The 24738-nt window shown below is 47.4% G+C and overlaps 2 protein-coding genes across 6 annotated transcripts in view; one reads left to right on the forward strand and one right to left on the reverse strand.

Moving 5' to 3' along the window:
- The window catches only part of LOC126535663 (glutaminyl-peptide cyclotransferase-like), a 107982-nt gene extending 83525 nt beyond the window's left edge, over positions 1 to 24457 (forward strand). For 4 of the 5 annotated variants that reach the window (XM_050182472.3, XM_072289174.1, XM_050182473.3 and 1 more), the window contains 3 exons: positions 781 to 880; positions 22118 to 22240; positions 24247 to 24457. In XM_050182472.3, coding sequence (XP_050038429.2) covers positions 781 to 880; positions 22118 to 22240; positions 24247 to 24392 — 369 coding nt within the window. In that variant the 3' untranslated portion in view covers positions 24393 to 24457. Of the gene's footprint in view, positions 1 to 780; positions 881 to 22117; positions 22241 to 22661; positions 22803 to 24246 lie in introns of those variants that run through there. The other variant, XM_072289175.1, reaches the window with a different exon arrangement.
- LOC126535665 (uncharacterized) lies at positions 3346 to 8432 on the reverse strand. The gene is made up of 3 exons (XM_050182474.3): positions 7201 to 8432; positions 4881 to 5062; positions 3346 to 4029 (listed from the first exon to the last, which is right to left on the reverse strand). The coding sequence occupies exons 1-3, from the start codon at positions 7423 to 7425 to the stop codon at positions 3600 to 3602; spliced, it is 837 nt and encodes a 278-aa protein (XP_050038431.2). The 5' UTR covers positions 7426 to 8432; the 3' UTR covers positions 3346 to 3599.
- Positions 24458 to 24738: the final 281 nt, after the last annotated feature.

Raw genomic sequence — 24738 nt, forward strand, 5'->3', positions numbered from 1 at the left:
CATTCATACAAAGTCTAGACACACACTCTGCTACAGGAACACATGAAATTATACAATGCTAAATGTATATCTAAAGCATCTTTAAAATCATGGATACAACAGAATTCTGTAGTGCATTTCACACACGTTGCTGTTACATCAGGAAAAATTATGGGTAAGGAAGCCCATTGATGCTCAATGGCTCAACTATTATTTGTTTGAACACTTCTATTTGCTGAATGTCAAATAGACTTGTCATTATTTGTTCCTATGTGTCACTGTGAAATCTGAAAAAGAAACATTAATTGGTGCTTAATTCATGGCAGATTGACAGTTTCATTACATAGGTGCAAGAAAGATGCAAGATCCACCTGGCCAGCCCCTTTCCCAGTCTAGTCATCCCTAGTGCTTCATATAGAGGCATGACACACCTTATGCTTGCCACCTGAACATCAAGTCTTTCACAACCTGCGCTCTGCCTTGGTCAACTTGCTACACATTCATGTTGGACCCAGGCCTGTTGCGTCACAGAAAAACGCATGTCGCCTGTGAGGCAAGGTGACTTTACACTCATGCGAGAGCGATTTTTTTTTTTTTACATAACACACCTAATTTCCGTACAGGTGTGCCCCTCCAATGGAAGCTCTAAATGTCCATCTTGATGGCAAGCTCCCAGCAGGAGCTACTTCAATGCGAATTGTGCACTTTTTTTTTAATCGCCTCTGTCAGTGTGTTGCACTGTGCCATAGTGCTTAAATGGAGATATGCAACAACATGCTAGTCTTTCTCTTCCTGCTATAGGAGGTCATGGTGCTCTTGGATTTGCTGGGTGCACCCGAACCACGCTTCTACAGCTACTTTGTTGACACAAGGCCTGTATACGACCGGCTCGTGGATATTGGTAGGTTCTGCACAACATTTTACTTGCGATGCAAAGAGACAAATACTGCTTTTTAAAATTTTATTTGAGTCTGCTGCACTGGCTATGGCATTGTCCTGCTAAGCGCAAGGGTGCAAGATCGAATCCCGGCCACGGTGACCACATTTTGATGGGGCGAAATGCAAAAACACTCGTGTCCCACGCATTGGGTGCACGTTAAAGAACCCCAGGTGGTCAAAATTAATTCACAGTAGCCCACTACTGCTTGCTGCGTAATTGTATCCTGGTTTTGGCATGTAAAATTTCAGAATTTAATTTTTCTAAATTGTGTTGCCGAGTGCTTAGTTGCAGGCCTGTACATTTTAGTTGGTCTGGAATGCAAAAAATTGTTTGCCATCGATCGATCAATCAGTCAATTTTCATTTGTTACCTGATCACCTTTGTGCCATGCTAAAGAAGCAGTGTGTGTGAAATGTGTGCCTGCTACAGCTTATAAGTTTGTGCCATATGCACGACAGACTTTGCCACAATGCTATGTTTAGCCTGCACTAACTTGAAACACCACGCCATCTCCACCAAGGTAGTCAGTGGATCTGCAGGGACCAATTCTGTGCATGTTACTCAGGGCTCTTGGACTTGCGATTTTGCAAGTGCATGCCGTCCAGTTGCCATGGAAGCCTTTCGTTGCAGATAGCATGATGCTACTGTGCTTGTTGAGGTGGAAGTGTTTCATGTTCCTTCACTGAAATGGTTATTCTGGTTGACACGAGTGAAGTTGAAATGAAAATTGTGTTGTAACCATCAACCATGATTTTCAATGAAATGGAATAGCTGGACGCTTCTAGAAAGCTATTTGCTTTATTAAAAAAGTGATGCCCTTGACGTCATATATTTGTTGTACTAGTAAGGCTATTTATTTATTTTTGTTTATTTCGAAATACTGCAGGCAGCTAGTGCTGCCCAAGCAGAAGGGAATTACAGTGCATGAGTAACAACTTTTCAAAATTTTTCACACCTGGGCATTCGGCAATACAGGAAGGCAGAGAGTTTCATTGTTCAATTGTATGGGGGGAAAACGATTTCTGAAAAAGCGCGGTCCTTGCAAAGTAGGGCTTTATTACGGCGGAATGCAGCATACGTGGTTTCATTTGGCAATACTGTATAGGACAGAGCCGTTAACCAGCACATATGTGGTGGTTGTACAGGTGGACAGCAAGTAAATCCCAGATACCTCTAATGGTTGTACAAGAGCATGTGCCCTTTGCATGAACGTCCTGGCATCGGTGGTAGAAGCCCAACCTCCGACTGCGAAAAAAGAGCCAACAAAACCTACTCGTATGTGCTTTAATAACAGGTTAGGCTTAGCGTGACCCCATGAAAATTTCAGGGGGTCACGCCCTTTGCATGCCCTTTGCAAAGTCTTGCAATGTCTTGCCCTTTGCATGCAAGATAGGCAAGATACATCCACAGGCTGTCTACCAACCGGAAAAACGGTATTCTCAGGGATATTGAGTAGTCTGGAAAAACTCAGGGAATTTGTACTTCTATCAGGAAAAATTAGCTGTAATTTTATTGAAAGGGTCGGAAGTCGTGGTAATGCTGGCTCGAGTAACAGACATGAATCGTAATTAATCGTCCTTGACACTCTGGCATCGGCTGGAGGAGTTGCCAGTGTACAGGCAAAGTCCGACTTTCCAAAGTCCCAATAATTTGGATGGCTTCACGGCACCACCACGTACCCCTAGAGTCAATGTATCAGAATGTCTGAAATTTCGGACACAAGAACTCATCGCTGTCCGATTTTCCGGTCGTTTTGCCGTGACCGCATGTCCGAAACGGCATTAGTCATTGCCACCACTTCTGCCATTTTGATTACCTTGCCGCCTCGAACCGGCACTCTCGCACGCAGATCCGCTGGCAGGCGTAGCCACCACTGCGGCAACGCTAGGCCTAGCTGCTTCTTGTCGTTGGGTGTCGTGTTTTTCATTGAAAGAATTCGCTGCTGTCAACGATGGCACGGACTCTGCCTTTGTGGTCCTCGCGATTGGCTTAGAAGGTTGGTAAGCACGGTGCCATTGCATAATGCTGGTTCCCGAAAGTCGGCTTCGCCTCTCTACAGAACTATTACTTGAAGGATACGCAAAAGTATTGCAGTGAAGCATAACAAGCGTGGGAAGGGGCTATTGCCACAGGAAACAGTATGTATTCCTTAATTATACACGCGTGCACCCGGTATTTCCTGTCACAGAATGAGCACTGATATGCCTAATACATGTACCGACAGGCCTCCAGGGCATTTTCGAATGTGCCTATGGCCGTTTGAGCCCTTAACGGCAGTAAATGACATGCATTTATTTTTTCCAAGTGGCCGATTTTTCGGATGTTTTCGCGGCCCCTAGGGAATTCGAAAACTCGGACGTGGGCTGTGCACCTGACCAAGAAGATGCTTCAAATGGTCCGTAGGGCGAACGAGTGGCGGAAGGAGGACAAGAACAGAAAGGGCCTATGCATTGAGGAATAAACAAGAAAGGAAGCGTGCTTGAAGTAACCACGTACTCCCAAGAAGATAAACCGAGCAAAGACGTTTATTACGGGTATCGCGTGCAATATATAGCACACAGCAAGAAAGAGGGGAAGGGACAAATGGAGAGTAAGGGAAGAAAGTGATTACAGCAGGTGCGCCCAGCTTCATGGGCACGTGCAGTGCGGGCACGTGCGGTGACAACAGTCTCCTCTTCTCTTAGGGAGAGAACCTGTCAGGGGCACGTCTCGAACGGGTTGACCTTCGTAGTTCCAGGGTTGTGGTCTCATCCGTCGTATTCGCACTAGCGGTCTTGTCGACGGCTCTGTCACCTCTGGCTGAGAGACGCGGCTGCACTTGCTCCGAGTCCTGCACCACCACAGGCGGTTGCACTTGGTCCAAGTGTCGTCGCATTAGTTCACCCTCCGGTCCCTCGGCAGTCACCATACAAGACCCCTCTGTTGTTTGGACACGTGCTTGAGTCCATGGGTCTCCGAGGCAACCGTAGTTTCGCTCCCAAATTGGTTTATCCTTCTGCAAGAAATCATTGGCAAAAGGGTAACTGTAATGCTCTGTTTCTGATGGCAACAAGTTATCTAATCGGGAGCGTAGCTCGCGCCTCATCAGCAGCATAGCCGGCGTTTTTCCGCCCGACAGCGGCGTTCGTTGGTAGTTGTGCAAGATCCTGGCCAGCCGCGTTTCCGTTGATCCTTGCCTGTATTTCTGCAGGCTTTGTTTTATGGTACGCACCGCTCGTTCCGCCAACCCATTCGATTGAGGGTGATATGGTGCAGTGCGCATGTGCTTTATTCCGTTCACTGTAGCGAAAGTCTGGAATTCCCGGCTTGCAAACTGCGACCCATTATCTGTGACGATTGTGCGCGGCAACCCAAAAGTGCTAAAGAGGGTGCGCAGGGCATCTACGGTCGTCCCAGTTGTGGAAGTTCGCAAAGGCACAGCTTCCATCCACTTACTGTGGGAATCGACCACAATTAATAGCATGTAGCCATCCACCGGACCCGCAAAAATCAATGTGCAGACGAGACCCCGGCTGCCTGGTTTCCGGCCACGGGACTGGTACCTGGCGTGGAGGCATCGATCGGTGCAGCTTGAACACATGAGTGGCACGTCTCATCGAGCTGCTCAATCTGTTTATCAATGCCGGGATACCAAAGCAGCGAGCAAGCTAGTCTCTTCATCGCGGTGATTCCTTGATGTGTCTCATGAATCAGCTGCAACACTGCGTTCCTGGCTGCTTTAGGCACGATGACTCGGTGGCCCTAGAACACCAGGCCTTCTCTCACAGTTAGCTCGTCCCTGCGGACGAGGTACGGCTTCAGAGTGACTTGCTTCGCGTATAAATGCCAAGGCCAACCTTCCTGCATCCACTTCCGCACCACAAGTAACTCCTCATCTTCGGCCGTATAGCGGGCCAGTTGTTTGGCTGACAGTACTCTACTGTCCAAACAGGCGGTGAGGAGTACGTACTCGCAGTAATCAGCACCGTCCTCATCTCCGGACACTTCCTTGGAAGGCGCTGCCCGTGGCTGGCGGCTGAGTGCATCAGCCGGAACATTTGCCTTGCCGTCCTTGAACTTGACGATGTAGGAGTAGGTGCTCAACTGGAGGGCCCACCGTTGTATGCGGGCGGCCGCCATGGCTTTCCTACCCAATGGAATTTCCTACCCAACAAATATGCCCGGAATTTCGCCACTCCAAACACTAATGCCAGGGCTTCCTTTTCAAGCTGCGAATACTTCCGCTCTGCGTCTGTGGGTATGCGGGAGCGGAAGCCAATGGGTTAGTTGCCTCATCCCCTCAGCTGTGCCGTGAGAAAGGATGGCTCCAATGCCGACTGATGAAGCGTCACATTCTAGTACCAACGGTTTGTCCGGGTTGTAATGGGCAAGAAATTCTGCTTTACTTATCAGTGCTTTGACCTCTTGGAACGCCTGCTGCTGAGCAATGCCCCACTTTCACTCCGTCCTGGCGCGCAATGGTTCGTACAGAGGGGCAAGGATCGTGGCTGCCTGTGGTAGAAACTTTTGGTAATAGGTGACCAGACCCAAAAATGACCTTAACTCGGGCACTCCTGTGGGTGTGCCGACGTCCAGAATAGCCTCAAGATTTTCCCTTTTGGCATGCACGCCCTTATCGTTAATTTTGTAACCCAAAAAATCAACCTCATTCTCATGAAATCTTGACTTCTCACGATTCAGCCGCACCCCAAACTCGCGGAACCTTTCCAGAACTCGGCGTAAGGTGGCAGCGTCATTCCGTCGTCCAAATAGACCTGTACTCCGAGCAGTCCTTGCAAAATTGTTTCCATGCGTTGCTGAAATAGCGCTGGCGCAGAGGCTACTCCGAACGGAAGGCGTGTGAAGCAAAAAAGGCTCTTCTGTGTATTCACCGTCTTGAGCAGTTGCGATTCTTCATCTAACGCAATTTGATTGTAGGCGTCCTGGAGATCGATAGTTGTGAAAACTTCGCCGCCGTTTAACGTCACCATGATGTCCTCTATGCATGGGAGAGGATACTGGATCGTATGGCAGGCTTGGTTGACAGTAGTTTTGAAATTGCTGCACAAGCGAATGTTTCCGTTACGCTTTACCACCGCCACCATGGGTGCCGCCCACACCGAGTATGCGACCGGGGCAAGAATTTCATTTTCAACTAACCTATCAATTTCGGCCTCCACTTTTGAGCGCAACGCGTACGGCACTGGCCGCGCCTTACAGAACCGAGGAACATCATCATCCCGCAATGGCAAACGGGCGGGCGGTCCCTTTATGAGCCCTAACTCGAGTCGAAACACGTCGGAAAATTCTTCTAACAAGACTTGAACGCCATTGTCAACTTCACGAATGGCTGCACTCTCACCTTCCTGCGTTGCGCTGAGCACTGGCTCCCCAAGAAGGTCCAGCGCAGTCATGACGTCCCGGCCACACAGGTTCAGCTCGGAACAACTCAGCACCGCTAATGTGGCTTTCGTAGTCTTCGAACCCAAGGAAGCATGACAACTTGAGCGGCGACTCTTGCAGTTTCAGCCAGGCATCTTGATGCTGTACGTAGGTGGGCCAAGTGATGATAGAAACTGGGGACCCTGTGTCCAGCTGCATCTTGATCGCTATTCCATTCCGAAGTAGAGTGTACATTATTGCCTTTACGGTGTGAGTGTTTCCAACGAAATTATCTGCCGTTTCAACGAGGAACAGAGCTTCTGATCCCGGATCGTTGCAGTTTCCTGCTGACGGATGCACGTCATTAATTTGCTGGTGTGGCCACGCGAACGGTTCCCTCGTTCTGCTGTCTGCTTGTGAACATGACATCTTGTGAACATGACCGCGCTGCTGGCACCGGTAGCACTTCGCCGAGCGGAACCGGCAGGTTCTGGGGTCGTGCCCTGTTTTTCAACACCTGAAGCATGGTGGCCTACTGTCACGTCGTGCATACATGTTTCTTAACATGTGTACACTTTCGTCTTCAGGTGCAGTCTTCAACGTCTTCACATTTTCTTCCGCCATTTCCACTGCTAAGGTGATTTTCTCTGCTTCGCTTCTTGTTAAGGATGCCTTCGAAAGCAGTTGACGACATACCGAGTTGTCTTGCAAGCCACAAACTATACGGTCCCGGGGCATCCTGTCAAGTGAAGTGCCGAAGTTGCAGGTATCCGCCAATCGCCGAATGGCTACAAGAAAATCTCTGACTGGCTCATCTGGTTGCGTGAGAAAAATTTGTAGGATTGGGCTATTTCATACGGGCTGGGCGAAAAATGCTTCTGCAGTATGTCGAGTGCTTCATTGTACGACAGCCCGTTCACCTTTGTTGGCATGCAGCGTCCACTAACGGCGGCCACCGTGTGAGTGCTCAGCCCTGCTACGAGCAATGCTCGCTTCTTCTTTTCTTCCGTGATGCCGTTGCCTTCGAAGAAAGCTTCTAGCCGCACTAGATATGCCGGCCAGTGGTCCGTAGCTTCCTCGAACTGCGGTGGGCTTGTGTATCCGGCCATGGCTACCGGGGTGTTGCTGGTGGGTGGCAGGCTCATCCCATCCTCGTCACCACTGAAGTAACCACGTTCTCCCGAGAAGATCAATCGAGCAAAGACGTTTATTACGGGTATCGCGTGCAATATATAGCACACAGCAAGAAAGAGGGGAAGGGACAAATAGAGAGTAAGGGAAGAAAGTGATTACAGCAGGTGCGCCCAGCTTCATAGGCACGTGAGGTGCCATGACGATACAACAGTGCTGCCGCTGTTTTGAAGGAGCTTGAGCTCAACAAAACAAAGTGTTGGCTGATGCCAAGATGCAGTTTTCACTCATCCAAACCAAAATAAACTCTTTAAAGCAGTGAAACAAAACACTGAGACGTCGTGCGCGGGCTGAGAGTATATCGGGACAGTTGAGGTTGACTTACGAGCTTTTGAGAGGGAATCTCATTGTGACAAAGTTCGGGCCTCATACCAGTGAGCTTGCTATCAGTTGATAGAAATAGCTCATATTCGAAAATATTTGCTTCCGTATGCATCTCCTTTTTATTCGTATTTGAGAATGTCCGACTCGATTTGCATTTCCTTTTTCAAAGACTTTATTTGCTGTGCATTTCGCTAAACTCTCCCTTCTATTCTCTTTTTGAATAACAAACACTACTGCTTAGTATTCAAATTGGACTACATAGTTTTCTTTTTAATTTTTTTATTATGCTTACTAGAGAGCGACAGCATCGGGCGATATGGTTTCAGCGTGTCTTGACATAAAACATCGTTCCGCGTCACTCAGGGAATTTTGAAAGGGCACTCAGGGAAAACCTGGAAAACTCGGGGAATTTGGAAATGTCAACTTGGTAAACACCCTGCATCCACAGCCAGCGTGTTGTTGCCTTTAAGTACTACTAGGGTAGTGATTACATCAATGTTAAAAAGAGTACAGCTTTGCAGCACATGACCAGCCTGATGCATTGCAAGACTCACCTGACTAACACTCACTTTGCACTGTGCATGACACTGACATGTATGACGTTCATCCAAATATAGAAGACCAGGAGTGTCTTAAAGAGTTTGAGAGCGACTTTAACTCTTTTCCTACTGTGGGAAAAGTCTTTGTCATCATCGTCATTATTATTATTTATATGCATTACTGCGCACCATCGCACTATGGTATAGCCTTCCAAATAATATTGTCTCATTAAAGGATCCTGCAAAATTTCGTGAACTTTTGGAACTTCACATGTTCGCTTGACTATGTTGTACGACTTTATATTGTATTCGCCTTTGTACTGTTTTTCGACTTTGTTTTTCATTGTATTCCCTTGACTTTGTATGTATTTTTTCCAATGTACAAACTTATTTGTTGCTCCTACTATGTAGTTCCCTTTTTTGCCTTAAATATTTGTCACTTTTCTGTGACCACCCCCCTACCCAATGCTCCGCTGAGCCTGTAGGGTAAACTGGATAAATAAATAATCATCAGCCTGGCTATGCCCACTGCAGGGCAAAGGCCTCTCCCATACTTCTCCAACTACCCCGGTCATGTGTTAATTGTGGCCATGGTGTACCTGCAAACTTCGTAATCTCATCTGCCCTCCTAACTTTCGGCCGCCCCCTGCTAAGCTTTCCTTCTCTCGGAATCCAGTCCTTAACTCTTAGAGACCATCGGTTATTTTCCTTCCTCATTACATGCCCTGCCCATGCCCATTTCTTTTTCTTGATTTCAACTAAGATGTCATTAACTCGCGTTTGTTACCTCACCCAATCTGCTCTCTTCTTATCCCTTAACGTTACACCTATCATTCTCCTTTTCATAGCTCATTGTGTCGTCTTCAATTTAAGTATAACCTGTTTTGTAAGCCTCCAGTTTTCTGCTCCGTAGGTGAGTACTGGCAAAACAAAGCTGTTATACTCTTTTCTCTTGAGGGATAATGGCAACCTGCTGTTCATGAGCCGAGAATGCCTGTCGAAAGCACCCGAGCCCATTCTTATTCTTCTGATCATTTCAGTCTCATGATCCGGATCTGTGGTCACTATCTGCCCTAAGTAGATGTATTCCCTTACCCCTTCCAGTGCTTCGCTACCTGCCATAAACTGCTGTTTTCTTCTGAGACTGTTAAACATTACTTTAGTTGTCTGCAGATTAATTTTTAGACCCACCCTTCTGCTTTGCCTGTCCAGGTCAGTGAGCATGCATTGCAATTGGTCCCCTGAGTTACTAAGCAAGGTAATATCATCAGCGAATCGAAAGTTACTAAGATATTCTCCGTTAACTCTTATCCCCAATTCTTCCCAATCCAGGTCTCTGAATGCCTCCTGTAAACACACTGTGAATAGCATTGGAGAGATCGTATCTCCTGCCTGACGCCCTTCTTTATTGGGATTTTGTTGCTTTCTTTATGAAGGACTACGGTGGCTATGGAGCCGCTATATATATCTTTCAGTATTTTTACATACGGCTCGTCTTCACCCTGACTCCGTAATGCCTACATGACTGCTGAGGTTGGTGTTCTTGTAGACTATGCCAAATTCTCTTTTTTGAAGGAACTACTGCACTCAATGTGTTTATGTAATACATAAACAAAAAGCAGAACAAATGCACTTTTCACACATAAAGTTTTGTTAATGAGATGTATGTCATAAAAAGCAAATTGCCAGAATCAAGATAGTGGGATGAAATTGAACAAAGTGTGTAAAGACACGCTTGTAGTTACTCAGAAAAAATGTAAAAAAAATTATGAGATATGCAAAATGTATTGCCATCTAATAGGCACTATCTCTGAAGAAATCAAAATGTTTGTTAACAAGTCTTCCACTACAAAAACTTCACTGCAAGCACTACAGTTGGGCATCCTGTGCGCAAAGCAGTCCCGCAGTGTAAAACTTAGCGCAGCATTGCATGTCTTGCAGTAAACTCTTGTTATCTGCTCGGTTTTCCTGCCGTAGCAGTTCTTGCAGTTTGTATAGGTCTCCATCTTAACAGGCTTTCAAGCACTCCAAACGATAACAAAGACGAGTCGAAGCAAAAAGTGAGACTAACCGGGCTGCGACCGCCGATGTTCCTGTTGTCGTCGCTCTCAGAGTTGAAGTCTGCCGAAAAGCTGCTGCTCGATCCATTGATAAAATGAGCAGCGGATGCAGCGTAATTACTTAATGTGTGATCTGTCGAAGCACACACATCACTTTTGGAGGCGGCCATTTTTGCTTTCTACTTCGACAATCTTGAAACTTCGGAGTGCATTCGAAAATAACTAAGTGGGAAAAAAAGCTAACTCTTAGGAAAAAAATATAGTTTTCCTTCATGTCTGATGGCGCAGTGTGTCCTTGAGTGGCACGGAAGGTCTCAAAAGTGGCGTTTCAAAGCATCGATAGCATGCGAACGCTGCCCAATGGGCGTGGTAGGGAAAGAGTTAACGCAAGACATTGGGATGGCTAACAAGTCTCTCTCCAAGATGTAGCGATGTATGTTGACATCAAACATGAAATAAGGGATGCCATCTTTCCACTGTTGGAATCTCAGCGCTGACGCCCGTTGTTGCAAATGGGTCGCAAGCCCCAAGGGTAGCGTTGGCCTGGCGGCCTGGGGCACAACTGGAAGCATCCGAAGGTCCTGGCAAAGCATGAGTCGACTGCTAACAGAACAACTTGTTTATTCTAGCATCGCAAAAGAGCGGCCGGTCAGGTCGACCGAAGTGGAGAGACGGGGGAGCACGTTACTCGACGGAAGAAATCGGAGCCTCTCTCGGCGTCCGGGAGCAGCTGCTCTTATACTCTCGGAGTCGAGGGGAAGAAGGAACGCCTCGTCAGAGGCGCACGTGATGCGCGGCACGGACAGGCTGAGAGACACGTTGGGACGAGTGTAGTGACGCATCCGCCGGGCCGGCGCCGGTCAGACCTCCTCGCTTCACACTTGGGGAGCTCCTCTCCCCGGCTGCCGCGCTTTCACAAGCGTGGGCACCAACATGCACACACACACACACTTGAAGACACGTGGCATTGAAACATGCCTGGACGCGCTTGGCGGGGAGGCGTATCGGCGGCGCTGAACGGGCCAAAATGTCCGCCGCTTTGAACGAAGCCCCGGCGTCCGTTGCATCCGCGCCGGCTATACCGCGCGTTGTAGGCGAAACGTAACACCACACATAACCTTCGCTTACAGCACAGCAGTGCAAGAAAAAGTGCAGATCATGCCGTTCAAGTTGGTTTACAAAAAGAATCCGACGACTCTCGACGCCATGTTACCACACATCACCAAGGAAGACAACTCGATGTTGCCGCCCATCTGCAGCGCACCGAAGAGGCACGACAACTCGGCCACCTGAGCATCAAAAACCATCAAAAAATGGACAGCCGACACTACAATCTTTGACGCTTGTGACATGGAATACCAGCCTGGCAACCGTGTTTGGGTTTGGACCCCAATTCACCAATGAAGAAGACTTAGTGAGAAACTGCTGTGGCGCTGTTTCGGACCTTACAAGATCATCCAACGTATTGGTGCACCGGACTACGAGGTCATGCCGGATGGCATGATGCAATCACAGTGGTGCCACTCACGACCTGAGGTCGTCCATGTTGTGCACCTTAAGCCGTCCTACTAGCGATAATGAACTCCATGATGAAGACAAGCCCCATTGTGGAAACATTGACCCCAGCCTCTGAGATATTCTTAGGTCAAGATACTTTGTTGAGCACATGCAAGGTGGCATGGCATTCTGGTCAAACTTGTTATGAATTCTGGTTCAGAACACCGCACTACCAAAGCAGAAACTGCAGACATGCAAAGTCATCATCGTCAGCCTATTTTATGTCCACAGCAGGGCGAAGTCCTCTGCCTGCGATGTCCAATTACTCCTGTCCTGTGCCAACCAATTCCAACTAGCATCCGTGAATTGCCTAATTTCCTAATATGTGAGGTAGACAGCACCAAATGTCTGCCGACATTTTAAAAGACATACTGTTATTAAAAAGAAGCTTTAGATTGGGAGCTCTTATTTAACTACATGGGAATGGGGGAATAATTTTTCTCAGAAATCATTGCAATTATTTCGATGAGATTCATAGCATTTAAAAAGAAAGTTGGAATCTAGTGACTGTAGGAAGCAGATATTTTATTTAGCCCTGCAATTCTTTAAGAAAGATGCTTGAAAATTGTGAAAGTCTACAACAAGTCTACAACTCTATAACTCATAAATTGAAAATGATTTCACAATTTGGTAAACTGCACCCAACAATACAGCTAAAGCAGACAAAATTGATGCATTATGCACTCTTAAATATACCATTAATTTGCGAGACCAGTGCTTCAAGTCAGGGGCAGCCCCCCCCCCTCCATTCTTTAAGGAGAGGAGAGGCCTCGCCTTGGCAGGTCAACTGTGCCAAGCATATGACAAGCTCTGGAGGTGACTTCATTACCAGTAGTGCCTTGTGCATGGTAAGTTTAACTCTCCAATTTTCCTATTAATGATTTAATCACGATTAATCCTTTGATGTGACATGAGCAAGAACAGGAAAGCATGTATTGTTGTACTGCTGCACGCATTTCACCGAGGCACGGCACACGATGGTCACCACCCTTGTTCGACTAAGATTCTCGGCACAGCATACTGCTTCGTTAGCCGCCTGAGCACGAAGCTACACTGCTGCTGCCGCTCTTCATCCCGTCATTGTTCTAACAGTGAGTTTCCACCATCATCGAGCAAGAGGCGCTCATTTTTGCCTGTGCATGCTGTGCATGTGCTGTGTATATTTGTTTAGTAAGTGAATGTTTACTGGAATTTATACGGCCTATAAAACTGCTAACCCTACTTCTCATGGCTGTTTAGCATTTTTCTATCACAATCAATGCTTCCCCTTTCGGGCATATTTGCTTTTTTTTTTCCTTACGCACTTTTGGACTTTGTTGCCAACTCTGCTGCCACAATTCTTTGATCCTGTGCTTCACTTACGTACATAAAGTGATAGCCTTCACCGTAACGCAGTTGGTAGTGCAACGCTAGCATAATGCAGAGGCTGTAGGTTCGGATCTCATCAGCAGCATGTTATCTTTTAGTCCACATTCATTTCCCTCCTTTGTACCTTTCGACATTTCAATTTCAACCACAGCAGCCGATTTCATCTAATTTCCTTGCCTTCATTATCTGTGGTTTTTTATGGACGTGATTAACAAGATTGGAACCCCTTGGTCTTCCCTCTTCTCGTGCACACACAAACAGGACCACAATCTATATGTAAAAAAATAGGAGCACGTGGGAAAAATAGCAGGACGTTACTGATGTTTTGTTTGGGGACTGACCTCCACCGGACCCTGGCTGAAATGTCTGCAAAGTCTTGGTATTTTTTCCTGCGTGCTTCAATTCTTTGACCTGTTTCACTGACGGATCTTCAACGCTATATTGTTACGTCGCAGAAGTCACATACAGAGATGTATTTACAATATTTATGAGAGGGATAAAAAAGATGGCTGTCAACACTCATTCCACCTCTAGACGTCATTTCGTCTTCTTCCGACGTGCCACTCCTGGTTGTGCCGTAACATAACCCCCGCCTATAAAGGTGCCATCGCGGCGCTAACTATAAGGCAGCTGAACTTGCAGCAAAATAAGGCTTCAGCCAGGACACATGCACTATGTCCGTGGGGACACGTGGATTTTTGTGGATTTTATTTCACCTGAAGGACCCAAAGGCATTACATGAGGGGAGGCATTGGTAACTCTTTAAATAGCTTGGAAAAGTAACAAGACAATAAAAATAACAAACCAAATAATCTGAAAGGCAAAAATGCAGTTTGTCAATAGCTAACAAGAAGTCGTTTTCACGCTCTACGTAATGAAATCGTGCAGGTTTTGCACATTTTTTACCGGTCGTTTTTGTAACTCGTTACAATATTGTTATGGGGGTGTTCGGAGTATAGACAGACTGTATTTACAATATATATACAAGCAGAGTCAATGTGATTAAAATGGCTAACCAGCAACAACACACAGCAGCCAGCGTCTTGTGATCTTCTTCTTCCTTCTTTCCGTAACAGGGCCCCCGGGTACTGAAGTGCCATCTCAGTGCATGTTAGGCAAAAAACTGCGAGTGAAGTATGGCTTCAGCCGCGAAACGTGCACGATGTCAACAGCCGTCAGACTAGAGGATGGATCAAACTGTAACGGCACAATCTCATAATTGACATCGTTAAATTGACGCAGGACTTCATAAGGCCTTGTGGAGTGAGAGAGAAGCTTCTGGGAGATGCCAACCCCATAACATGGTTACGAAAGGAGCACCCAAGCACCAGGGTCAAACTTAACATAGTGATGGCACTGGTCATAACGCTCTTTTTGCACATGCTGTGCGGCTAATAAACGAGATCGGGCGACTTGATGCACCATGTGAGTGCAATCGATGACTTCACGAGCGTACTCTGTTGCAGCACGTGTCACAGAAGGCAGGGTGGTGTCAAACGGCAATGTCGGGTCGCGACCATTCAAAAGATAAATAGCTTGTAATGGGGTGTATTGAACAGTTTAGATGGTAGCGTCTGTTCATAACCAAGAAGGCAGGTGACTTAGAGCAGGAACAGCTGATTGCCCGAACGGCTCACACTAGTGCTAAGCACTGGCGACCCGGCTGGCCCACTGGTTGCACTGCAGGCATGGAACAGACGATCTGGCTGGCCTTGTCCTTGTGCTCTTCTTCTTCATTACAATTACCTCATGTGCAAAAGCGCAGCCGTCCTGGCGACTTACGACGTGGAGACGAGCGGGTCATAGAATTGTTTCAGGCGGTGAACGTGAACAACATCCCGTCCACGGCGGCATTTGTCGAATGTTGGTGTAAGCAGCTCTATGACATAGTTGACCGGAGAGGTGCGTTCGACGATGCGGTATGGTCCATCATACTGTGAGAGAAGTTTTGTCGAAAGTGCAGGCATGGTAGAAGGCACGGACAAGACAAGTGTGCCGGGAGCAAAGTTCGGATTCATAGCGTCGCCATCACGATTGCCTTTTTGGCGCTGTTGGTCGGCAGAGGCGAACTTTCGGGCTAATTGACGACATTCCTCGGCATATTGGGCGACGGCTGAAATGGGAGCACACCGACGTGTCTGGTGTATAAGGCAAAACTGTATCGATGGTATGGGAAGTATCGTGACCATAGAGAAGAAATTATGGAGAAAGTCCTGTAGTACTTTGTGTAGCTGTATTATATGTGTACGTGACAAATGGGAGGATGATGTCCCAGTTTGTATGCTCCAATGAAACGTACATGGCGAGCGTATCACCAAGGGTGCGATTGAAATGCTCCGTAAGCCTGTTAGTTTGAGGATGGTACGCCGTGGTGGTCTGGTGAACTATGCGGCATTGAACAAGCAGAGCTTCAACTACCTGCAAGAAAAACACATGGGCTCTATCACTCAGCAGCTCTCCAGGTGAGCCATGATGAAGAATGAAATGGAGCAGAAAGGATGCAACGTCACTGGTGGTCGCTGCAGGTAGAGCAGCAGTTTCAGCATAGCGTGTAAACTGCGACAATAATCCATCGTTTGCCAGCGGGTGTTAGCGGTAGCGGCCCGTACAGGTAAATTCCCACATGGTCAAAGGCACGGGCAGGGCACAGAAGCGGCTGTAATAAATCATGGGCCGGATGAGCGACTTCAAAAGAAGAACGGAACTGGGCAAGCAGGTGAAGAAGCTGGGAGCGCTGCTCAGAAGTGAGGTCATCGGCAATGGAATGTGTGAATAAGTCAGGTGATGGCGGAGCAGAAGTGAAAACTGCACAGAAGTCAGTGAGCTGTGCATACGAAGCATCCGGCACATCGGTTATAAACATGTCATCAAGAGGCTGAACACGGCCAAGTGCTTCGCCACAAAGAGCCTTCATGGCTGTAGGAAGCGGATTACAAACAACGATGGAGCTGAAACCGGCTGAAATGTCAAGCGTGATGAAAGGGAGGGGAACATTTTTGCGGATTATGAAGAGTTCCAAAGGAGTGAAGAGGACAGCGCCACAGAAGACGGAAACAACGGCAGACGAGTACGGCGGTATGGCGATGTCTTCCCGAAGGACTAGCCTAGCGGGAAGAGAAGTGGCGTCGACGAGGGGCACGTCACACAGAGGCGATAATTCGACTTCAGCACGTGCACAATTCATGACGGCATTATTTCCCCCCACCCAAGTATCACGTCATGAGAGCAGGACTGCAAAACCACAAACTCCAATATAGAGAATGCCCTGAATAGCAACTCTAGCTGTGCATGCTGCTGAAGGCGGAACTGGCTGGGCGCTTGCTGTGCGAAGAGAAAACCCAGAAAGTGGCGTCGTAACTTTTCGTAAAGTGCGAGAGAGGCGTTCGTTTAGGACAGACACGGCTGTTCCAGTATCAGCGCAACGGTAGGGGCACCGTCAACAGTAAGATCGACAACGGAGGACTTGTACAGATCGATGGCGACGCAGTTCCTGCTTCCTGAACTGCGGCACTTAGTTTTCCTCTTGCGTGGGTGAAGCGCGCCAACACATGGGGGACAATGAGTGGCGACGCGGAGAACATGAACGACGTGTAAGGACTGAGCTCTCGGCTGGTGGCCTGTTCGACTGCCGACTAAAATAAGTGCTGTGGAAAGGTTGCACGTCGGCGTAGGGAGGCAACTGCACAAACCCATCAGAGTGCAGCATGCGCCGGCGGCAGAGTCGTGCAACATGGCCGGGAATACTGCAGGCATAACACATGGGCCTGTTGTCTTGCATGCGCCAAGGATTAGCAAAAGCAGGAGCAGGTCGATGAACAAGATGATGAACGGGTGGTAGCGGCTGTGGATGTAGTTCAACGAGTGGTTGACGAGGAGGCTGTGCGGCGACGGATGCATAAGTGGTGCAGCGACAGGGTACTGCTGATGCTTCATTGGCAGAGCCTCAGCAACTTGGTCTTCAATAACCCGCTGGAGCATAGGAGGCTGTTGTGGCAGTGGCCAGGCTGCTGTTGGGGTAGCTCAGCGAAGGGTAGTAGAGAAAGCTGATGTGCAACTTCCTCTCGCACGAAAGGGTGGATTTGTGTGAGCTGGCAGAAGCGATCAGATGGGGGGGCCCCCTCAGCCACTGAGGGGCACCTGGTCAAATCGCGCTTCCTCCTCAACTCGTTGTAGCTTTGGCACGAGTTTATGAGCTCTGCTACGATGCGCAGACTTGAATGTCATCGGCTATGCCCCGATGCTCTTCAAAATGTGCTTCAATTTGTCATGTTCGGGCATAGAAGCATCCACATGTTTGCATAGGTTGAGAACCTCTTCGATATAACAGGTGATTGTTTCACCGGGTTGTTGCGCTCGCTCTCGTAACCGCTGCTCAGCACGCAACTGGTGTACAGAGGGGCGACCAAAAACTTCAGCGAAACTGGTCGTGAACATGGACCAGGACTGAAAGTTGGCTTCGTGATTTTTAAACCACAGGTGAGCCTCTCCCGCAAGGTAGAAGATGACGGCATTTAACTTGGCGGTATCATCCCATCGATTGTGCAAGCTCACCCATTCGTAGGTAGACAACCAGTCATTGATGTCCTGCTCATCCGTACCGCTGCCTGCCACTGGATGGCATTGCGGGACAGCACCAGAGCAAGCCACGGAGGGTGGCAGCGACGTCGGCTGGGGAGAGTCGCGCATGACAGGAGACAGGGTTGCAGGGTGTAGATGTTCTTGAATACCCCGCACCTCCACCAATTGTAATGGGGTGTACTGAACAGTTAAGATGGTAACGTCTGCTCGTACCCAAGAAGGCAGGTGACGCAGAGCAGGAACAGCTGGTTGCCCGAATGGCTCACACTCGTGCTAAGCACTGGCGATGCGGCTGGCCCACTGGTTGCACTGCAGGCATGAAACAGACAATCTGGCTGGCCTTGTCCTTGTGCTCTTCTTCATTACAAGGTGAATATCCTGCGGTGTCATGTTGGGACGAGTTATACATGAATGTCACGTAGGGCAGCGTGGTGTCCCAGTCGCGGTGATCGTTTGAGATGTACATCGACAGCATCTCTGTGCGTGTTCGATTGAGACATTCCGTAAGACTGTTTGTTTGCGGGTGGTAAGCAGTGGAGAAAATCGATGACGTCAGTTGCGCAACTGGTCGGCAATGCCTTTGTTATCATGTAGCATGTCACGTAATCAGTAGCGACGGTGATCCACTTATTCCCTCTAGTTGTCGTCGGAAAAGGGCCAAGCAGGTTAAGGCCTACGCAAAAGAAAGGTTCAGAGGGAACTTCAATTGGATAAGGTCGTCCAACAGGGGAGGTTCCTTCCGGCACTGACACAGTTCGCAAGTTGCGACATGACGCACAGAGCGGTAGAGACCTGGCCAGAAGAACTGGCGTCGTACGCGGTCATATGTATGCAAAACTCCAAGGTGTCCCGCCATCGGTGCATCATGTTCTTCTTTAGATCTGTCAAAGGCCGAGAAACGTCAGCGAAGTTTTTGACAAAACGGCGAAAGTAAGAATGCAGGCCAATGAAGCAGCGCACGTCAGAAGCAGAACGTGGCACAAGGAAACTGCAAATGGCGCCAACTTTTTCTGGATCTGGTTGTACACCAGATGTGTCAATGAGGTGCTCCAACACGGTAATCTGACAGCGCAAGAATTGACACTTCGTGGTGTTCAGTAGGAGGCCGGCTTTTCGGAAGACCGCAACAATTGCAGCGAGTCGGGTAAGGTGGCTGCCGAACATGGGAGAAAAAACAATGTTGTCGTCGTCAAGATAACAAAGACAGGTGGTCCATTTGTAGCCTCGCAGAAGAGAGTCCACCATATGTTCAAACGTCGCAGGAGCATTGCATAGGCCAAAAGGCATGACTTTGAACTGATATAAACCACCAGGCGTGATGAAGGCCGTCTTCCTGTGGTCCATTTCATCAACTGAAATATGCCAGTAGCCGGATCGAAGATCAATGGATGAGAAGTATTTAGCTCCATGCAAGCAGTCCAAGGCACCATCGATGTGTGGTAGTGGGTAGACGTCTTTTCGCATGATATTGTTTAAATGGTGATAATCAACACAAAAATGCCAGGTACAATCTTTTTTTTTTTTTCACAAGGACAACAGGTGAAGCCCAAGGGCTGGCTGATGGTTCGATGACCCCTTTACAGAGCATTTTGTCCACTTCTGATTAGATGACTCTACGTTCAGCATGCGATATATGATAGGGACACCGACGAATGGGATTCGTGTCTCCAGTGTTTATACGGTGGTGAACAACAAATGTTTGGTGTGAAGGCCTGTCGCCGAAATCAATGATGTCATTGTACGACTCGAGCAGGAGACGTATGTCCACGGCCTTTGCAGAGGCGAGGTCAGGTGCAATCATCTTGGCGAAGTCATCTGTTAAGGAATCAGAGCTGTGCGCTGCAATTGGCATTAAGAAACACCTCTTGGCATTCAGATTTACTATTTCAAATTCGGAAGTACTAGAAACGCTGGTCAAGAAATGCCGGTTCGAAGCACTTGAGGGCACAGGCTAAAATTCAGAAGCGGAAGAGCAACATTCTGGTTCAAAAGCATGTCGACCATGGGGTGAAGCACATATTCACTGTCATGAGCCTGTGGCTGTGCGGTCAAAGCGACATAAGTGACTGCCTCAGGTGACAGGCGCACATCGTGAAGCGAACACAAGTGCAGTGGGTTGGTGCTCGGAGAATCAGCGAGTTGAGGCAGTTCTAACTGAAGAACGCTGGTCGCGCAGTCGACGAGCAGAATGAATGGATAAAAAGTCCAATCCAAGGATAACGTCGCGAGGGCAGTTGTCGATCACAGCAAAGAGAACACAAGTTGGGCAGCCAGCTATACTTAAACGCGCAGTACACATTCCAAGAACAACCAGTACTCTGCCGTTGGCCACACGAAGCACTTGTGCAGCTGCTGGAGTGAGGGCCTTCTTTAAACATCTACGTAGGCTAGCACTCATCACAGGTACGTGGGCTCTAGTATCGACGAGCGCTTGGACAGGTACGCCGTCTATTTTAACATCAATGACACTTCTCTTTATGGGCACACACAGAGGATTTCCTGCAGTAGTAGAAAAGCAGCACCACCTCCGACAGCTGCATTTCTTATTTTTCCGAAAGGGTGCGGCCGAAAGCCGGCGTGGCTGCAGCGAACAGGAAGATGGGCGACATGTTTGAGGTGAACAAGACTGGTGTCCGTGCGGTGATGTTGAGCGACTGTACGACATGTTCCTAGCAGAGTTGTCGGTGCTGTTAAATGTTTCGCCCACCGCCCACTCGGCAGCGGGCGAAACATTTCGGGCATTTCATCAACACGGCTGAGGTTGGTCGGCGTGCGAGGTGTTGAGGGCCACGAGTTGTGACAGTATCAGGCGACATAACCAATGCGGCGACAGGTGAAACATATTGGTTGGTTGTCTGCAGTTCTCCACTCATTTGAGTTGCGATAATGCGGAGAGAAGCATCAGGGTGGAGCAAAAACAGTAGAAGGGCATTTGTTGGCTCTGGGGTTGGCGACAGCACAGACAGAATGTAGACGAATGTTTTAAAGTTTCTGGCGAACGATGGCTTGTACAAGGAGAACTGAAAAAGGGGTAGCATCAGGGCTATGCGAACAGAAAGCTGCAGGCACAATCGCATCCAGTTGACGTTGAGCTCCGACGGCAATGCATGCTGCTTTGCGAGTTGATCTTCATACGTCGACATTGTGGCAGTATTGGCAAGTCTAACAAATGATTGCAGGATGCGTTGGCTTTTGGCCTGCTCAAATTGATTGTCGGCACTCTTTGATGACAGCAGCAACTGTAAAGCAGCTTTTGCACATGAGCAGATTAAAGGCGTCGTCAGCAATTCACTTCAGCACGTGCCCGACATTCTCAGCTTTTGTCATGTTGTGATCGGCTTTACGACAAAGAGCCAACACGTCCTGGATGTATAGACATAGGACTGCATTGGGGATTGAGCACAAGAGGCCAGGTCCTGCTTTGCGGCAATTTTACGGCCGGCTGGTTTGCCAAACAACTTTGTTGTCTTCTCTTTGCATTGGTCCCAGCTGGTTAGCTCCTCTTCGTGGTTTTCGTGCCACACTTTTGCCATGCCTCTTAGTTAGAACAACAGCTTAGCTGGCATAAGCATAGGGTCCCATCTGTTGATTCCACTCACGCGTTCGTACATAGCCACCCACTCTTCAACGTCAGTGCCATCGGTCCCGCAGAAAGTTCTGGTATCCTTGGCTTGCGCAACCACAACCGAAGGAGACAGCGACATAGCTGGTGACAGTGACACTGGAGACGGCAACCATGTTGATCCCGCGTGCTCACCGTCCTTCGTGGTGAGGACGGTGATGGGACGTCTACTGTGGAGCTCCATTTCCAGCTGAGGTGCCCAGCTCCTCCCACCAGTATGTTACGGGAATGTTGGGAGTACAGACAGACGGTATTTACAATATGTATACAAGCAGTCAATGTGATTAAGATGGCTGACCAGCAACAACACGCAGCAGCCAGCATGTAGCGATCTTCTTCTTCCTTTCTCTTCTTTTATCCTTCTGTAACAGTATTATTAATGATTTGTTGTGTGCTCAAGGAATTCTGGCATCATATTGTCATCACAGCCAGCAGCTATGTACTGTGGGCATAAAAGTGACATAGAAAATTTTTTGTCAGTACTCCTTTAGGTAGGATATGACAAAAATAATTTCAGGGGCTCTTTGAACGAATCATCTGGCCATAGGAGTGGCACCCCTGATTGTAGTCTTAAAGTGTTTGTTACCTGTTTTCCCAGAGAGCCGGCTGAATGAAATGGATGCCATGGAAACCAGGTGCAGCCGATGCCGGACCAATTACTTCATCAACTCATCGCAGCTGGCTCTCATTGAAGATGACCACATTCCATTTCTAAGGAAAAGTGAGTACTGCCTTAACACTGGCGAGTAAGCACAGAAATTGCAGACATAACTATGGTTTTATCCCCTACAACTAAAATTATTACGTATTTAATTTAACATGAAATGTCATGAAAAGATTACACCTAGGCTGGAACACATTGATCGAATTCCTGTGCATATTTTTTTTTTCCTCAGTAAAAAAATGGATAAAACAACCTGTTCGTTATTGAATTAGAAGTTTTCTAAAAGCCTTTCACAATTTGTAGACATTTCTTGAACGTTTTTGATGACATAGTTGAAAAACCTTTCTTGCTGAGAAAGCTGTATAAATTTATGGTTATGCTATTGCAATCGTTTTAAGTTTCTGTCAGCCTTACCTGTATAACTGACAGACCTTGCAAATATAAAGTTTCTGTTTCAAATTTTTCACACATTTCCCAGAAAGACCTCTGAGGGCATGGATGCTTTTGATGGCACAGAAGTAGCAGTCCTTAAAAAGCAGTAGACGGTCTCTTCAAAGGGAGCATAAACTGAACCCTGAGTACTTTCTTATGGATTATTAAAGTGGTTTCTATAAACCTTTTCGGTGCTTTCTTCTATTTGTCTTCATTTTCTGCATTGTTTATGATCACAAGCCATTTTGAAATGAACATGGCCAGCATCACAAACTCACGAAAGTTTCTTGAAGTAGGAAAAGGTTAATTTGCTGCTAGGAAACCTGTGCCCAGTATAACGCACCATTGCATACTCTATGCCGTAGCCAGGTGAATAATGTTGGATAAGCCATATACTAATGTTGTATTAAATAAAACTGTAAAATATCGAGCAGGTACCCCCCCTCCCCCTTCTTAAGACATAACTAAAGTAAGGAGTCGGGGGGAGCCTTTATCGTATTGCATGGCTAAAGATATTGGCCACCACTAAAGAATGCAATTCAGTCTGCACTCTTTTAACAGAAGAGTGTGCTCAGGTCATTGCGCAAGTCTTCAAAAGGTTTCTCACCAACTAAAATAGAAAAAAGAAGTATGCAATTACACCACATATACTTATTTAATTATAAATGACGAAAATTACAAAATTGCAAATACAGCAAAAATTGAAACATGTTAGATGTTCTAAAGAAATAATCGTTGCCAATTTTTATGAAAATTTAGTAGAATGCCCACCCAGGACTCCTAAATCTAGTCCTGCAAAAACATGCTGCAACATTTTATTTTAAGTGAGAAAATTGAGCCTATTTTAAGACCCATGTATGGTCATCCCGACCAATGTGTCTCGTTCTAGTAAAAAATAAAAATCATGCATTGAGTTCTGGACCCATTCTTTTTGCTGCAGTAAAGAAGAGTTCCAAATAAATGCACAGAAACATTTACTTGGAGGTGTGCTAATGTTGCTACAGTAAAAAATCTTTGTAATTCTGGCGACCACCACTGCAAACCATGGTGCAAGAACAGAGGTGCTCCGACGGTGCGCCCGCGCTGGGGCAAGCGAGCGCCACCGCTAGGGACAGCACATGTTAAGGGGGCCTTGCTCTCCGCCAATTCTGCTGGCACAAGCGTGGATAATTCACAACCTCAGTCAGCATTGAAACACCAATACCTAAAGATATGCCTAATTCTGAGCAGGTGGAAAGTTTCATGCCACTTACTGTCAAAATCTCCAACACGAGAGAGACGCGTCGTCTGCTTGAGCAGACAACACGCGATCGGAGGCTGCTCTTGTTAACCTCAAGACACGAGGCCGGCTGCTTACATACTTCAATTGCCAGAGAGAAGCAGTTTTCCGGAAACATGCTGAAAAGCCTGATGTTTAAAACCTCACAATCGGTGAAATGCTTGATAAGCACCGCATTGTATTTACATGTGCTGAGTGCAAAGTCGTGTTGGTGCTGTGGTTGGTGTGTGTATCTGTGTTGGTGCTGTGGTTTCTTATCTACTTTGCCATATTGACTCAAAGCACTACCCACTGTTTTGGCACCTAATACATGTGCAAAGAAACCAAATGAACCACATGACCTTTTTTTCAGATGTGCCCATTGTGCATGTGATACCCAATCCATTCCCAAGCGTCTGGCACACCTTGGATGACAATGCCGAGAACCTGGACCATTCAACCATCAACAACCTGAACAAGATATTTAAGGCCTTTCTCACCGAGTACCTCCGTCTCTGATTGCTGAATCGTTTTCTATTCTATTATTGTCATTATTATTAAAAGAGCATTTTATGTTTTAATAATACTTTTCTGTGTCATTGCTGTGGCAAGTGAGAATGGAACCAGGTTGGCGAATGCCCACCTGGGGAAGGTGAGGGTAGACATCATGCCTTCTTCGTACATTGACACAATGACTGCCACATGCACAGTATAAGGTTTTGTGCTATTTCATGAAATACATTTTTAGCTAATAGACAATTGCTTAGGCATAAATGCCTAACACGCACGCTGCCATTCTTTTCTACCTATTTCTGCGGGTTTAGCCACTCAGTCAGTGTGTAAGACAGGCACCGGGCAATTGCCA

This window comes from Dermacentor andersoni, chromosome 7, assembly GCF_023375885.2.
Source record: "Dermacentor andersoni chromosome 7, qqDerAnde1_hic_scaffold, whole genome shotgun sequence".
Lineage (NCBI taxonomy): Eukaryota > Metazoa > Arthropoda > Arachnida > Ixodida > Ixodidae > Dermacentor > Dermacentor andersoni.